Source organism: Canis aureus, chromosome 16 (assembly GCF_053574225.1).
Source record: "Canis aureus isolate CA01 chromosome 16, VMU_Caureus_v.1.0, whole genome shotgun sequence".
NCBI classification, from domain to species: Eukaryota; Metazoa; Chordata; class Mammalia; order Carnivora; family Canidae; genus Canis; species Canis aureus.
In genome coordinates this window covers 9,548,647-9,566,381 of record NC_135626.1, presented here as the reverse complement: position 1 = coordinate 9,566,381, position 17,735 = coordinate 9,548,647, and the positions used below count along the sequence as shown (strand labels likewise).

Genomic DNA, 17,735 nt, shown 5'->3' with positions numbered 1-17,735 from the left:
TGAAAACCAGCCTTCCTCACCGGCCTCAACTCATGCCATCAGCAAGAAGTCTGCACTGCTTTAGTCTTATCCCTTCCCTTGGGTATTCCAGCCAGAACTCATGGTCTAGAGGCTGGTGGCGGTAGATACAACCTCCTTCCAGAGGTCTCCTTCCTGGGTCTGATTAGTGGTATGCAACCATCTCTTTGGTTCAGAAGTGCTGCCTTCTATCCCAGCTCTGATAATTGTTTCCTTTCTCCAACATTGCTTGGGCTTTCTCTAAAGAACAGCTACCTAGGGAAGGTATTAAAAATAGCCAAAGGCCTATCTTGTCTTTGTTGGTGTCACTCTTTGCCCTGAGTGCATGAAGTGTTCGCCTTGATCTGACCATGTGGCCCTCAGAACGTGTTGGGATTGTCAGATCAGGGGACCAGGCACATCCCCAGCAGTGGCATTTGAGACACCTCTAGGAGGCTTTCCAGGAGAAGCACAGAGAACCGTGCCTTCCAACACCTGCCGGCCCGCCTGTTGGCCAAATTACAGTGGGCTCCTAAGTCCTGTCACCTTCATCACCAACCTGCGCTTCCAGCACCCCCGGCAGCTAAGGTAGTTCAATGACCAGAAGGCCCAAACTCCCTGGTGCACACGCCAGGCACACACTGACTCCAGGTGAGAAACAGCTGTTTAATTGGTGTAATAACTTTCCCCTAAGATCGTCAGTGCTGATGCAGCGGTAGGGCAACGTGGAAGACAGATCATTAGCGAGAGTTCCTTCTGTCCCCTCTTGCACGCCCTCCTCTTTCCGAAACGCTGCTGTCTGGAGGAGGTCCCTTCCGGCCTGATGGAACCCGAACCCGAGCAGAGGCGCGAGATTTGGGGGCGATCCGAGGCTCATTTGCACTCTTTCTGGTGATGAGCCCTCGCCACAGCAAATGCAGCCCTCGTAACACACACCAGCCAAACCAGCCCCAAATTGGCATGATTATGAGTGTTTCCAGAGCCTTCGGCGAGCCCGCCTCCCAGGGGCGGGGGATCAGAGCTCCACCGAACTGCTGCCCTTTTTAGGGGGAATTAATATTCTCAGCACTAAATGCACACTAAAGATCTGACAATAGACCAGCTTTTCTCTTTTGTTAAAAACTTGCAAGGAGTTGCTGAGTTGAAAGACAAAGTAAATCTTCCCGTCTGAGGAGGTAAGCGGAACGGGATTGCTTGTTTTGCTCGGTGCAGCCTGGGCGAGCTGCACGCAGCCTTGCAGCGGAGGCGGAGGCGGGACCCCAGGGACCTCTGCCCGGCTGCAGCAGGGCTTTGCACGCGGCGTGTTTGTACCAGCTCAAGACAGCGCGCGGCTCTCTAAATAATTTACCAGTTGATTAATAGACTCACAGGGGTATAATTAGAAGAGGAAGAGACGGTGGGTACAGTAACCGGTACAGTGCTTGGGGGAACAGGAGCCTTTATTTTTTTAAAGAAACTTTCTAGGGTGCTGGGCGTTTGAAGACAAGTTGGGAAGAGCTCAGTGCCTCATCTCTTTTGAAGTGGAAATAGGACAGTTTGAATCCGTCGAGTTTAATTTTTCACAAGCTGTAGGGGCCCCGCAGTGCAACTCCCTTTTTATTATTGAAAAAACTCTACATTTTTCTTTCATTTTTCTACACACACACACACACACACACACACACACGCATGCACACAGTCCAGGCAGTAAGTAATAAACACATTAATTTACTCTTTTATTCAGCGTGTGTTTTATGCGCTTCGCCTCCCCTGGATGTGTCCCCGAGTGTCCCTGCGGCACCCCCACCCAGAGCTCCCGCATGGGGCCTCCTATAGATTGATTAATGGACGCCCCCTGTAATTTATGCATTTTAAAGGAACCCTCACCTCGGTCTGACAATGCTTTTGAAGTAGCTCCTTTTTTCAAGTCAAACTTTTGACTTTTCCACTGGGACTGCTACAAAGATTTCCTTATGGAAACTAGGTAGGAGGCTTTTTCAGCCTGAGAGGAAGCCAGGGCCAAGATAGCCCAACAGAGCAGCAGGTCTCAAAGTGGTGGTTGCATTCGGAGGCCAGAAGGCCGTTAGTGAAGATGGTTCCAGAAAGGGGGTCAGCGCCCCCGTTTATCAATGGGTTCGTGCCCTCAGAGGGTCCGCCTCCTTGTTTTTTCAAACTCGATTTTCATCACAGATGGGTGCATTGCTGGGGCATCATCAAAAGGTTTGTCACCTAAAGGTTGAAAAAGCTTTTTGTTCAATGGTGGGTCTGGTGGAGAAACTGAGGCAGCAAGGGGCTCTCCACTTATTTGTGCATTCGTTCAACGGAAACTCTCCCCACCAAGGATGGGGCATCTCCAGTGCCATTCTTCCCCTTAGCTGTGGCACCAAAGAGGGACAGCCACAGATGTTTTTGCTGGGCTGAGTGTTCATCCAGTGCTTGCTATGTGCCAGCATCTAGATTACAAAGGGCAATGAAACAGTCCAAACGTTTCTGCGAAGTCTAAGGTGAGTCCAGAGGTGCATGGTGTCCTTCTCACTCCGACTAGAGCTTCTGGAAGTGTTTCCCCTCCACGGGCAGCCCCAGTGGCTTCCAATCCACTCAGCTGTGAAATTGTCTGCGACAGGCCAGACCCGGAGGCCCCAGTCTTCTCCAGCCAGGAGGTCTCCCAGTGCAGCCGTCTGGGCAGCTGCTCACACCCCAGAGGCAGGTGCAGCTAGAAGCCCCTTTCCCTCTCAGAATGTCCTCAATGGGGAGCTGACACTGGCTCCTTTCTCCTCGGGCTGAGTGGGGCCTGAAGTGTCCAGGGGGAGGCTGCCCTAATGACCTTCTGTGGGTCCTACACTCTGGACAGTCACCACACCCCCGAAACAGATCAGGGACATGAGACTTGCTGCAGTTTGTCAGCCAGAAGGCTGGCTGAGGCATCCCCGCAGGGAGCTTGGCACTGCTGTGATAGATGAGGGAAGCGCCAGGCCCACACCTTCAGCCTTGCACCTGTCTAGGTGCTGTGCTGAGAAAGGGGCGGAAGAGTGGTGGGTGGAAGCAGGCATGGGTAGAGAGGGGATTGGTGGGGCAGGGGGAGAGGGGTGGGAGATGAGAGGTGATGGAAGAGTATGGAGTATAATGGAAAGTGTCCGCCCCCACCTGCTTTCCTGGGAGGCCCTGGGGGCGGGGGGCAACAGGGGAGGAGAGAGACACCTTCTTCCTCCTTACTTCCCACCTCAGACCTTGAATGTACATATCTGATTGATCCCCTTTGACCCTGACTATGAGAACTCTTATCTCTTGCCCCTGCCTTCTGGTCATGTATGGGTTACAGGGAGGTAAGATGGACCTCACCTGGGACCTCTCCCTACCTGTGTCTATCCCCCCAGCACCTCACGCTGCATATTTCTCCTCAGGCTCTATCTGCCCAACCAGTGGTCTGCTCCTCAGTTCCCATCTCAGCTAATATTTATGAATGAATGAATGAATGAATGAATGAATGAATGAATGAATGAATGCCTTGTAGTAAGAGTTCAGCTAACACTTATGAATGGATGAATGAATGAATGCATGGCTCCTAGTAGGAGCTCAGCTAATGTTCTTCAATGAACGAGTGAATGAGGGAGCACATAGTAATTGGCCCCAGACAGCATGGTGTGGCAATACCAGGCAGACCCGCCCTGGGGCACCTGGGGCCCAGAAGCTTCTCTGCTGGCTTTTCCATTTAGGTGAAAACCCGCTAATTTGGAGGAACAAAATGGAGAATAGGTGACAGAAGGCCTGACCAGCTTCCAGTTTGGTGCTCAGCCATGGTCACCTCTAGACAGTCAGGTGAGCAGCCATGGGTTCAGGCCCTGGACTCACACCACTTGATTCCAGTTCAGACTCTGCTACCTCCCAGCTGCATGACCTTGGGCAAGCCACTCAGAGCTATGGTGCCCTCATCAGTAGGGTGAGCTTGCCACAGTATCAAAGCCATGGGTTGGTTAGCTAGATACAAGGAAATTGTATCTATGTTGGATACTTACTAATAATAGCTAATTAATATTAGTATCAGTAGTGATAGTAGTTGTCATCGCCACTGTACTAGAAGCAATGGTAGTAGGAGCAAGCTCCATGGGCTACACACGTATGTTTTATTATGTGGATATTGTTTTCCTGTGACTACTGAACCGCCTTGGGTGCCTGGTTCCATAACCAGGAGCTGGCAAAGGCCCAGTTTGCCCCTCTGGTACTCTAGTTATCTCTTGGCAGCTGCCTGACAATTCAATGGCATGACTCCTTTATTCTGCTTTTGATTTCATGGATGAAGATTTCAGGCAGGGCACGCATGGCAGAGAGGATCGACTCCACTTGGTGCTGACATGAAATGGCTGGGGCCAACTAGGCTGGCTCATTTGAGCACGGCAGTTGGTTCTCAATTCTGGTGTCAGCCTGGTTCCTTGGTTCTTCTCCCTGCATCTGCTAAGGCTGGTATGTCCAAGACAGATTCCGCAGTCCCATGCCTGGCGTCTGCAGTGGGACCCTCAGAGCAGCTGCGGCTGGTCAGCATCTGTCTCCATGCAGCCTCTTCACACAGCTAGCTTGGGCTTCCTCACGGCATGGCAGCCTTGGGTTGGTGTTAGCCCTCTTAAGTGATGACTGGCTTCTAGAACAAGCATCCCAGAGAGTCCACGGTTGGGGGGGAGGGTGGGGTAAGCTATGGGGCTTCTTATGACTCAGGTCTAGAGGTCTCAGAATGAGCTTCCACCTGATTCTGTTCATCAGGCTAGTCAATAAGACCAGCCCAAGTTCAAGAGAAGAGCATTAAGAGCCTACCTGTTGGCGGGAGGAGTATCCCTAGTCTGCTACACCAGGGGAGGTTAGGTTGAGTGTTGCAGTTTGTCAGGATTGGCTGTCTCCTGGGACTGTGTGCAGCAGATAGGCAGCCTTCTAGATCCTCAGGAGCTGGGCAGCAGCATGACTTCACATGCCACATAGGGGCTTACAGATAGCTCAGAGACCTGAGAGTCCAATTCTGTTTAAAGAGGAAGAAACCCCAGTGGGGAGGTAAAGCAACTCACCCAAGGGCTCACTGAGAGACAAATGCAGAGCGGGGCGCAGAATCCATGCGGCTCCTTCCTCTGAAGGACAGGTGGAGGGCACAGAGACCAAGCAAGTGGCCCCCAGAGCTAGATTGCCTGGCCTTGAATCTGGGCTCCTTCAGCTATTAGCTGTGTGGCCTTGGGCAAATTACTATGTCTCTTTTGCTTCAGTTTGCTGATCTGTGAAATGGGGCTATCAGGAGATCACAGGAATTAGTACTTGTAATCGAACAAATATATGCTTAGGACAGAGCGAGGCTCACATGCTTGTTAGTTAACGTGCCACCATATCTTTGCCATCCCAGAGAAATGGGCTCATGAGTGTCTCCCGGTTTCTTCGTAGCTGCAGAGTTTGCTCTCACAGATCACATGGCTAATAGTGTTCTCGCTACCCATGAGATGTAGGGGAAAGAGCTGGTTCTGAGCCCCGGCTCCATTAAAGTGGAAGAAAACCATGTTCCTTAAGCTCTTCATCTGCAGTGTGCATTGCACTTTTAAGACAGCCCGGTCCACATGTAGACCGGCTGCTTCCCCTTGTCCTCCCGGGTACTTGCATGTTCCACTGACAGACATAAGTGTGTTTTAAGATCAGAATAACAAACTATCAAATTGTTATCCACAGTGTGCCTAAGTGAGCATTTTCTAAAAGTCCTATTAATTTGCTAAGTGAAGCACCATTTATTTATAGAGGAATGTCTATTTTTAAAATGGTCTTTTTTTCTCATCTAAAACCAGTAGACAAACAGTATGCACTGTGGGAGGCTGGGCCTCTCTGCCGTGCTGCGCGTGTGGGGCATGGACACCCCCATCTTGCCTTTGCTTTTTGCCCAAGTAGACAGGCAGAGAAGAGAGTGACAGAAAGGAGGCAGCTGTCCTTCGAGGGATGAGCAGTGAGCAATATCCTCCTAATTGGTAAGAGCCCCAGGGCTAATGTACTTCTCCGGACTTGAAAAAAAATCCAATATTAAAAAAATTGTTATTTCCTGGCATCACTGTCTGCCAAGCAACTTTAAATGCTGTTGTTAAGCAGTATGGATGTTAGGATATGGACTTTGGGAACCTAAAGTCTTAGGTGCCTGTTCCATCCTGTGCCTACCAAGACAGGAGCTTGTCTGGAGCAAATGACTTGAGTTTACCAAGGAGGCAAACTACCCAGTGGGCCTACTCCCCGCTGACGACTTGCAGGGTGTGATCAAATGGAAGCATCTAGTTTCTCCTCCTTATCTCCCACACACGGTTCAGAAAGGTCCTGTTTATCATTTGAAGTGCTCACTTGGGGCGCAGTGTCCACGACTGGCCAGCAGGTGGCAGTAAATAACAAACAACCGGCATCACTGGTGGAACACCTAGGCCCCCCCTCCCCCCCCAGGCGGGGTTGGCGATGCGAGTCCTTCTCCGATGCTGGTGATTTCCGGTGAGGCAGTGGCGGCAGTGAGGGGGGCTTGCAAGCCTCGGCCACCAGGAAGCAGTACCAAGGCGGGGTAGTAGTGGTGGTAGTAACAGTCTCCTGGAAGTGGTAGGAGTTTAGGTTTTGCTGAATTACAGTGGTAGTAATTTGAGGCCCTACAGGGGCCTCAGCTATGTCCTGGGCCAAGAAATGCATGTGGGGGGGTGGGAGCCCCTTTTCTTTCAAATCTCCCTATAAGATGGAAATGAAAAATAGAAACAAAGCAGCCCTTTCTCCTTCACAGTCCTGTTCCCTTCCAAGACTCCCCCCACCGGCCCCCTTTGGTAGCTGGCAGGACCAGGCACTGTGTTGGGATGTCTGGAAGGGGGAAGAGAAGCACATTCTGAGTCTTCCACAAAACTGCCAGACAGCTGGATGTCACCTTTACCTCGATTTCAAGGCGGGCTTGAAGAGGGAAGAAGCCATGGGGTAGTCGTGGGGTGTGCATATAGGCGAGGGTTGGTGGTATGTAACATACCACATGTGGATAGGTGTGGGGTACAGGGTGGAGGTGTTGTGCATGCAGGTGGGTGCAGGGTGCTTGGGGGTACATATAGGTGTGTGTGTAAATGTGCATTAGTGGGTGTGCAATGTGTGTATATAGTAAAGGGTTTGGGGTGTTGTACGGGTGTGGGCTGTGTAGGGGTGTTGTAGGTGATTGTGTGGTGGGTGTGTCCGAGTGTTGAAGGCGAGTGCGTGGGTCTGAGTGTGTGCATAGCATGTCTATGCAGGTGTACGTGTGTAGGATGCGTGTAGGGAAGTGTGTGGTAGACAGAAGTGGGTTTCTGAGCGTGGGTAGAAGGCTATGCACCTGCAGTGTGTAGGGGGTGTGATGAGGCACCCAGCTGTTTCTGATCGGCCCTGGCGGGAGGAGGGTAATCAGCTTATTCTGGGCATATCCATCAGTCTGCGGTCTCTTTTACCTTATAAGCCCTGACTGAGGGAGCCGGTTCCTTTTCTCCACTTCCTGTCCTGGCATCCTGGGGCCAGTTCCAGTAGCCCTAGCCCCCTCCTGTCGCCCCTCCCAGCTGAGTCCCAAGTCTGGGCGCTAACCGGCCAGCGAGTGCAGGAATGCAAGGACGCGGACAGCAGGCGGCAGTGTGGTGCAGCAGGAGGGCTCCAGTGGGGCCTGGAGCCCATCCCTTCTGCCCCTCAGCTCCAGCTTGCCCAGGAAAATCCTCAGCTGGCCCAGGTGCTCTCCCCCTGGCCTCCCACTCTGCAGCTCTCTGAGCTGGACTTGACTGAGATGACACATCGGGCTCATAGCCGGGGGAGGAAAATCTGGCTGGTCTGTCTGTCCGGGCATCTCATGGGGGCCCCTCTCGATTGCCTCTTTCTCCTGTTAGGATTGATGTGCACGAAGGAGCTTGACCTGAGCTGGGTTTTTAACAGCAATGCCTTCCTTTCAAGACAGTGGGTGGGCCTGGAGTCCTGGGTAGAGTGATGGGGGACCCAGGAGGATCCTTATGGGGCCAGGGAGCCTCTCACCTGTGACCATGGCTCCCCATGAACCCCTGTGCCAAGCACACCCAGCCAGCAGGGAATAAATGGATTGAGATTTTAATAACCTCGAGGTCAGTGTGAAACTGCCATCTTTTATGGAAGATTTTCAGAAAAAAAAAAAAAAAAAACACCCTGAAACCATGTGGTGTGGCCTTATGAAATAATGGGATATTCATATCTTGCACTTTGCTAAATTTAGGGTTGACAGGACATTCTGGAGAGGTAGCCCTCGGCAGTAGCTTACAGGCAGGGTAAGATGTTAACTGTCAAGCCCAGAAATCAAGCCTGAGGCACCTGACTCAGTGGAGAAAGACTTTAGACTGCGCTGAAAATCTCTATCTGAGAGGAGGATAAAGGGTAAATGGACAGCATTATCAAGGAGACTTTAAACTTTCAGCAGAACACATCCAGCGAGATCTGTTCCGAAAAGCTACATTTTTGCTGAACTGGCTGGTCAGACCTTGTGGGTTTGGGAAAATGAGTCGATAGCCTTCAGGAAAAGAAAGGCAGTAGCTAAACAAAGGTGCAGAGCAGAAGCCCCGGTGCTGGGGCGGGGGGGGGAGGGGGGCTCAGGGGTGGGCCCGGGAAAGGCACTGGAGGCAGAGCAGCGGCTGCCCCCCTCACCCCAGCCCTGTCCAGCGGAGGGGAGACTGGAGGGCTGCTCGGTCCGCAGCACGGCCAGGAAGCAGTGTCCAGAGCCGCCACCAGCCTCCTTGCCCAGCCCCCGCTGGGGGGCACTGCCATCTCTGCGGAGGAGACCCTTTGGTGTTATGCCGATCTGTCCGATCTGTCCGTGCTGGGAGAGGACCTTGCAGCCCCTCCAGAAGCTCCTCCACCCAGATTGAGGGACGGGGAGGAACCGGCCTTGTGGGTGGGAGGGAGGATTCAGGCAACTTTCCCAGACTACTTGAGAAGGGCGGGTCTGGGCACAGAGCCTGGGCAGACCCTGTAGGGAGCTGGTGCAGTAACGGGGGTGGGAGGCCCCCTCCAGCAGCCCTGGTTCCCCCCTGAGTGAGAGCCACTAATGGGGGCACGGATGGCCTTCGGGGAGATTGCATCCTTTGTCTTTTTCTGACAGTCTCTCCAGTGGCCATTCCAACCTCCTGTAGGCATTTATAATTTCCTTTTGGGCCCCCTGCGTGGCTCAGCGGTTGAGCGGTTGAGCGTCTGCCCTTGCCTAGCATCGTGATCCCGGGGTCCCGGGATTGAGTCCCACAGCAGGCTCCTTGCAGGCAGCCTGCTTCTCCCTCTGCCTGTGTCTCTGCCTCTCTCTGTGTGTCTCTCATGAAGGAATAAATAAAATCTTGAAAAAAAATTTTCTTTTAAAAAACCCTGCTTTTTAAATGGAAGCCTTTAAACATTGTAAAAAATAGAGAACAAAAAAAAAAAAAGAAAGAAAGAAAGAAAAAGGAAGCTGCAGGGACCCATCCCTCGAACCCACCCAAGCTTGTGTCTGCACCCACCCGGAGGCCGCCCACCACACACACACAGACACAAACACACACAGGATTTTATTTTGAAACATCCTAGCCATCAGCTCACAGTCTTAGGACTGCCTGATTGATCCAAGAGTGGGTTGATCCACGAGTGGGTCGTGGTGTAGCCAGAAGGGATCGCTCAGAGCCAGCCTGGTGGTCTGCCCTTGCCGAGGGACCTGGTTCTGTGCGCCGAAGGACAATCCCTCATTCTGCAACAAACATGGAAGGGAGCAAAGAGCCTTCTGGTTTTTTGTTTTTTTTGTTTTTTTTTTTTTTATTTATTATTTATTTTTTGCCTTCTGGTTTTAGAAGTGGTACTACTCACTCACTCATGCATTCATCATCCATCATTTATTCATTCGAGTGTTTATTAAATGCTTGCCATGTGCCTGACTTTCCTGGGGTCCCTATTCTCAGGGGGTGGCGTGAAGCTGGGGACATAGGCAACAGCAGATTAACAGGAACAAAGAATTAGCGGTTCGAAATTATGGTGAGCCCTCCTGAGAAGTGCTGATCTGAGGGTCTGTGTTTCCCTGACTCCTGAAAAGAGGCACTCGTTTTGGTTTAGGCCCAAAGTCCGAATCAGTGTGCATTCCACCTTCTTCACCAAAATGCGTCTCCCCCTCCTTGCAGCCCTTAGCACTTCTGCTTCTCTGTAGTCCTCCTGCCTTTCCAACTGGTCCCTGCCTCTCTCGACTCCAGGGCCCGGAGCTCTGCGAGGGCTCGGGTCTGATTCATACGGTGTAAGAGGGGCCTCTCCACTGGCTCGTGTGCATGGAGTGTGTGTACATGTGGGTGTGTGTATGCCGTGGGTATACGTGTCTGTGTATTTGAATTAGACCATATCATACACGCCGTTTGTTGACCTGCTTTTTCCCCTGATCAGAAGTCAGAGGCTTCTTTCCAAGTTAGTATGAGTAGAAATGGTTTGTTGAAAGGTGCATCGTATCTCATCACGTAGACGTACCATCCTTTATTGAGCCTGTCTTCAGCTGACAGACATTGTACATACAGTGTTTCTGATTGTCAACACCGGAAGCGGCACCAAGATGGACATCTTCGTGCACACGTCGCTTCCTGTCTGTGCTATTATAGCTGAGGTATGAGTTCTTAAAAACGAGATTGCTGGGTTGAAAGGCATGAACATTTTAACTTGTTCTTAAATTTTTAAAAAAGATTTTATTTACTTATTTACTTATTTAGAGAGAATGTGAGGTGGGGAGGGGCGAGGGAGAGAGAATCCCAAACAGACTCTGTGCTGAGCACGAACCCCAACTTGGGGCTCGATCCCACAACCCTGAGATCATGACCTGAGCTGAAATCAAGAGTCAGACCCTCAACTCCCAGGTTCCCCTACATTTTAACTTGTAATGGGAAATTGGGAAATTCTCTCTAGAAATCTTTGTAAATTTATCCCCCCTTGACCCCCTAGAGAAAGTCTCTTTGTGTTTTCATCTGGTCTTCCGTTCTTCCCTCAAGTCATGTTTCACTCCAGTGAAGGTCACTTAAGCCACAACCTCTCGGGGCCTTGGTTTTTCACCTTTGAAATGAGGGAGGTCAAGGGGATGACCTTCCAGGGCCTTCCCTATGCGAATCCCCAGGGCTTTGAGCCTCATGAGCAGCCCTCTGTTGCCTGAAGAAGGCTGCAGGTTAGCAGCTCAGGCCTCCCTAGGGCGCAGCTTGCTTTACCATAGGGACTGTCAGAGAGACAAATATTGGCCCAATCCAGCCCTCACTCCCACACAACAGAGGCCTTAATGCACCCAGGGTGTCACTGGTCCTTACGTAGGGGAGCTCCTTCTCCACTGGCAAGCCCATTTCAAACCTACAGCACTCTCCTAAAGTCTGATTGGAGCTCAGGTGTTGAATTTCTGAAATTTAATCTGAAAAGTGTGAAATTCAAGGGTCACATATTCTTGCCAGTGGCTTCATCCTAGTGATCTGATGGGAAATCTGAATAAACTTTGGGAGAGGACTAGGAATACCTACCCGGCCCTTTGGAAGACCTCTAATGGATCTGGCATCTTCAGTGAGTCCTCTACTGGCCCCACAATAGCCAGTGAGGCAGGTGTTACAGAGGAGGACACCGAGGTTCAAGGAGGTCCCATTGCTGCCAAGCAGAGTCTGCTGAACCACTGGGCTCTCAGCTCACACTTGCCCTGAGAAAGGAATCCAGGGGAATGAAGTGGTGAGTTTTCTGAGTTTTATTCTAAGAACTGCTTAGAATAAATTTAAGGAATGCAGCTGTATCACAAATCCTCCTGTAGCCCCCTCTCCTCGACGCCTGCTCAAGGCACAGCTCACCCACCTTCCCAGTTTGCAGAGAGACTGAGGTTCAGAGTATCAGAGGGGATTGGGGCAGAACTGGGACCAGGAGAGGGAAGCTAAGGCCCCCTCTTACCACAGCTGGCCTCTCTCTGACAGGGCATTGCTGAATCAGATTCCCACAAACTTTAAGGGCTCTGTGTGCGGGGGCTCAGCAACAGATGTTTCCTTTCTAGAAATTTAAAAAGTTGGCTATTAGCTGGTGACTTTGATTCAGGGTCCTCAGCCCAAGCTCTTTGCAGATCTTACAGGGGGTCCATTTTTGCCCTTAGGAGCCTGCAGTGACCACTTAGAAAGTCGTACTGTTGTTTAGCCACATCCTTGGGACCTCGGGACCCCAAATGGGGACTCCACTGGCTGATATCACAAAATGAGCTTTCCATGTGCAGATGTGGCCAAATGCAGCATCCTGAGATTAACCCCCATGTGTTCATTCAATAAATATGCACTGAAGGGCCAACACATGATGATTCCCAAGGTGGCCTGGCCTGTGTGTGGCCCAAATCCCACCCCCTTTCCTTCCTGCAGACCTGGCTGGGCCTGTCCGCCCTCACTTCCTGCAGACCTCTCTGCTCCAGTCACAGGGGCCCTTTCTCTGAACCTTGAATGTGCCCAGATCATTCTAGCCTCAGGGCCTGGGCCCTCACCACCCTCTCTGCCTAGAAACCCCTCCCTGGGTCTTCACACAGCTGGACTTACGATTCAGATCTCATCCAGATGGGACTTCCTCAGAGGCTGTCCTAGAGCCGGTCACACCAGCAGCCTCCCATCACTTGGTTTATTTTCTTTACAGTACTTATGACTCCCTGCAATGGTTGTTTATCTGTGCATTGTCTTTGCCCCTTGCTAAAATGTCAACTTCAGGGGGACAGGGCCTTGGCTTCTTGCTTGCCACATATTACCATGCCCGACACAGTGCCTGGCATAGCATGGATGCTCCATAACTATCCATTGGACAGATCACTAGGAAGGGTTTATTTCTGTATTAGTTTCTGATTTAGGTGAAAATATCCATAAATTGTTAAGGGTAGACTGGGATTAGAAAGCAATATGGCAGATTCTTAACCTATTTTGTTTTTAATCTATATTTATTTATCCTGTAACAAGAAATAGGGTTCTGGAACAAAGAACAGGCCTGTTATTTATTCATACCATAATCTGAATGCTAGCTCCCCACACCGCAGATCTTCATGGGTGATGTTGTGAGAGCCGACATACCCTGTGTACAGATACAGGGATCTGTAGCACAGGGGACAAACCCTGAAATTATGACTTTTGGGGCTTATGGAGGGCAGCTGGCCCTAGGTTTGCAACCCTGCGAATATGAACAAAGGTCTCGAGACAGGTCCCTAAGTCTCTGCGCAGTCTCTATCTTTAACTCTCAAGGCCTGAAGTCAGTCATCCTATATCCCAGGAGCCAGCAGTCTGTTCTCAGAACACCCTGACCATGGGAAAACATGGAAATATTCCTATTATTTTCCAACATACATCTCCTGAACTGAAAGGTACCAGCCTCCACCATCTTCAAGTGTCTAACACGTGCCTGGAAAGCCATGTGTGCCACTAACCCCATGATGACAGATCCTGTTTGCTCTTCCGACAGATGAGGAATCTGACACTTGGTTGGGGAGGTTGGGTGACCAGCTGAGGTCAGTCATGTGAGGGCAGGCCCCAGACCCTAGATTTGTGTGCCCCTCAAACCTGTGTTCTCTCCACCACCTGGGGTCCCCAGAGTCTGGGCAAGTTGTTTTTAACATGTTTGGTTAGTTGCAGTGAAGCTTTTGAAAAGGGAAGCCTCCTGTGTGTTTATTCTGCATCTATTTCATGCTTAATCCAGGGGGGAAATGAGGTTGGACATTGTCTTTTCCCTCATGGAACCCACTGTCTTTTGGAAGAGGCAGACATCACACAAAGACTTAGCCAGCTACAAGGGTAGCAAGCAAAGGAGAGGTACAGGTGCTAACACAGGCTGGGTGCAGTCCTCAGGGAGACATTCCACTGGGCCTGAAGGCTGAGTCCAAAGGCTTGCCCCAGGCCGGGTGTGGGGGAGGAATGTCCTGGATGGAGGGACTGGCAGACACAAAAGGGAGGTGAGGACCTGGGGGAGAGTCACCTGAGAGAGATCCAGGAGTCCGAGACTGCAGGGACTGCTGGCCATGGGGGAAGTGACCACTCTTATCCTCCCAGCACTGGGGAGCCACAGCAGGTGTAAGCAGGGGGAGAGATGGGATTAGCTGCATCAACTTCTCGCTCATGTTATATAGCCAGATATTCTTATTACAGCAAAAGCCTTATCTGCTCTTTCCTCGAGACTGGTGAAAAAAAAGGCTGAAAGATGTTAGAAAGAACAAATTCAGGGAAATGCAAATCACTCAGAATAAGGTTTATGGTCCTTTGGTGACAAAGGGAGTAAGAAGTGTGTCATGGCCATAGAGGAAAGCAGCTGTTTCTGCCTCTCTCACCTCTGTGGTCAGTTGGCTGCCAGCCTGAGGGCCTTTTGGAAGGTTTCAGATGTATGCACCACGGCCACTTGCCCAAACTGTGGATGGCTGGTAGGAGGGGGACTGGGCGTCTCCAGAGAAGCCGCCAAACACCCTCGTTGCAACTCTAGGAAACCACATCCATAGCAAACACTGGTAATATTTACCAAGTATTTCTGGAAAAATGAGTGCAAAGTGCAGGAAATGCAGTGCAAATTGCTAAAACACAGTACATCAGCAACATAGGACATTTAATGAGTCTGAGAAAGAGGTATAAATTTCAGGAAAATGTCAATTGTGGTAATGTAAACAAGAAGCTTCTCAATATCTCATTCTCCAGGAGACTGTATTTCAGTCTCTGGTTATAACTAGAGTTATAATTCTTGAGATTTGATTCTAGACATCAAGAAGGGGAGGAAAGGAGGAAGGAAGAGAGCAAGAGTTGCTTGTGTGTTGCCGATGAGCAGAGAACACCCCGAGGCACCAATGGGGTCCCATTGCAGGAAAGCTAAACCTTCCCCTGGGGGCCTGGTAGCTGTCCTGGAAAGTCTTTTGCTGCAAACACTGGATCGTGGGTGCACGAGGGCTGCCCACGTATTGCTGGAGGGCTGGGAACTACCCTGGCCACTGACATGCATGATATGCTGTCAAGGTCAGGGAAGGATCAAGGTCAAGGTCACCAGTGCTTTTCCTTTCTCAAGCAGCCACGTTCCTCCCATTGCTGGGACCTCAGAGGGACCTGTGCACCCGAAGTCTCGTCCACCTAAACCCTACTCTTCATCAGTTCAGTTCAGGGTCGAGGGCGTTGGGAGACCCATGGGCCACAGGCTGCCACCGCAACCTCACACTCCTGTTGGGTAAGGAATGGTGCCTAGGATGACAGAGTGACCACCGGCCCCCTTTCTCTGCAGTCCCTGACAGCATCATCATGAAGGTGCTGAGCCAGCGCCTGAGCCAGCAGGACTGCATTCAGAGAGGGTGGGTGCTACACGGCTTCCCCAAAGACCTGGACCAGGCACACATGCTGAACAGCCTGGGCTACCAGCCCAACAGGTAAGCTGTCCCCTTCCGGTGGGGCCGCGGACCACACCACCTCCCAGAAGCTCCCTGCTAGCGGCCACCCTCTCCCCAGGGGCTCAGCTGCCAAGGTCCACCTGACGGCTTGTGGTATGCAAGAAGCCCCCTGTGATCCCAAAGTGGGAGGTCTCTTGGGCACCCCGACCCCCGCCTGCCCACTGCACTTGCCTGTGAACCGGGAGTCAAGCCTGGTTTCGGATCCAGGCTCTGTCACTCGCGGTGCTGGACCTGTGAGCCATAGCCCCTAGCAGCCAGGCCTGCCTTCCTCAGGGAATTGTGCCAATCAACAGACACTTCCTTTTTCTACTATTTTCACACTTTCATTCTGTACATCGAAAGCTTTGGTGCATCTGATAGTTGTTTTCATGTGGGTATGCAGTATGAGCTGAACACTTTTTCCCCAAAAGGCTGGCCATGTGTTCCAAAACAAGTGTCCAGTGCTGCTGAATATTCTGCTCTTCTTCCCGTAACTTGCACTTGAGAGCACACCGTCATTGGGTATGTTGTGGAGGTAGAAGAAGCAGATCCAAAGGCCACTTAGCCAGGCCTTGCTCATGAGGGAGTCGTCACATCACCTGGGTTTGGCAGAGGCTCCGAGGGGGCGGCGGAGCGGGAAAGCCGGCAGTGGATGAACGGGCCGCTGCAAGTGTGTCCTGCCCAGGTGTGGCCTGGGGGAGCGGGAGGCGGCCACTTGGCAGCAGGGCACCCCATGTGGTTGGCCAGGGGAGCATATATGGCTTTTCTCTGGTTGGTCCTAACCTGACACTGCTAGATATTGGTTAGTCAGCTCCTGGCTGTTTGGGGTCAGTTGTTGCAGAAACTGTGATTTGGTTTAGGAGAGTTTTAAATTTCTAGGTAGTTGGCAGTTTATTGCTTTTTTCAACTCACATTATTAGTTTTTTATTTTAGCGCAGAGTATGGAGTATGGAGAACTTGCTCAAGTACAACCTTTAATTTTTTATTTTATTTTATTTTTTTTTAAGATTTTATTTATTCATTCATGAGAGACACACAGAGAGAGGCAGAGGCACAGGCAGAGGGAGGAGAAGCAGGCTCAAGGCAGGGAGCCTGATGCGGGAATCAATCCTGGGACTCCAGGATCACGCCCTGGGCCAAAGGCAGGTGCTAAATGGCTGAGCCACCCAGGGATCCCCAACCTCTAATTTTTTAAAAAAATTATTGAGCTATATTCTGTGGGTGATTTTTCAGTGAGTATTTGAAAAGAAGTGTATTTTATTTTATTTTTTTGGAGAGCAAGAGAACATCAAGGGGCAGAACAGAGGAGGAGAATCTCGAGCAGACCCTGCACTGAGTGAGGAATCTAATGTGGGGTTCGATCTCATGACCCAGAGATCCTGACCTGAGTGGAAGTCAGGAGTTGGACGCTTAACTGACTGAGCCACCCAGGCGCCCTCTACTGTATTTTTATTAATGTTTCTTGTTCTCTTCCTGCAGTGTTTGCTTTATATGTTTTGGCACCAAGTTACACAGTTCATAAAGGCTTATGTTAGCAACATGTTCGTTGTGAAGGGTCATCTTGGTGGGAGTGGCCATTAGTGACAGAACTGGGACCCACATTCAGGGTGTCCTCCTTAGCACCAACACATCAGTTTTCAGGGAAGCATGCTGGTACCCAAGAGGCAGATCCTGTGTCCCACTCTCTGTCACGGTGATAAAGGGACTGCAGAGGTTCTGGCCACTGTGGTGCAAGCACACAGGTGTGTGGTTATTCCAGAAAACCCTCCCTTGGGGTGCCAGCTGCACCAGAATGGAAGGAGCTCCTTCCATTTGCTTTGCCTTTCTTTTTTCTTATTGTCTTTCCTGAACTTAATAATCACCCAAGACTCCCTACGCCTCTCTCCCACGGAAGGGAGCTTGTTTGGCATCCCCCAGTTTTCTTTTGCTTGGTTTACTACCTCATTTTGGTCAAGCACATACATCAGTAGCTTCTCAAGAAAGGTGGCATGGGAGGTAAATTTTGGGGGACTTGGCACGTCTGAGAGTGTCCTTATCCTACCTTCATACTTGCTCTGTAGTTTGGTTAGATGAGGAATTAAAATCTTTTAAAAAGGATTTATTTATTTATGTGAGACAGAGAGAGCACACACAAGCAGGGGGAGGGCCAGAAGGAGAGGGAGAAGCAGGCTCCCCACTAAGCCGGGAGCCTGACTTAGGGCTTGATCCCAGGACCCTGAGATCATGACCTGAGCCAAAAGCAGACGCTTCACTGGCTGAGCCACCCAGGCGCCCTGGGCAAGGAATTAACCAAAGTCACTCTCCCTCCACAATATCGAATTGCCATTAAGAAGCCCAATGCCAATCAGATTTCTGATCCTTCATCAATGACCTTTTTTCCTCTCTCTGGAAGTTGGTAGGATCT

At 50.8% G+C, this 17,735-nt stretch overlaps 1 protein-coding gene across 7 annotated transcripts in view; it reads left to right on the top strand.

Annotated features, from left to right (window-relative positions):
• The window catches only part of AK8 (adenylate kinase 8), a 127,760-nt gene that overhangs the window by 63,152 nt on the left and 46,873 nt on the right, over window positions 1-17,735 (top strand). For 5 of the 7 annotated variants that reach the window (XM_077851216.1, XM_077851217.1, XM_077851215.1 and 2 more), the window contains one exon: window positions 15,190-15,331. In XM_077851216.1, the coding sequence (XP_077707342.1) occupies window positions 15,190-15,331 (142 nt within the window). Of the gene's footprint in view, window positions 1-15,189; window positions 15,332-16,609; window positions 16,831-17,735 lie in introns of those variants that run through there. The other 2 variants (XM_077851220.1, XM_077851219.1) reach the window with 2 other exon arrangements.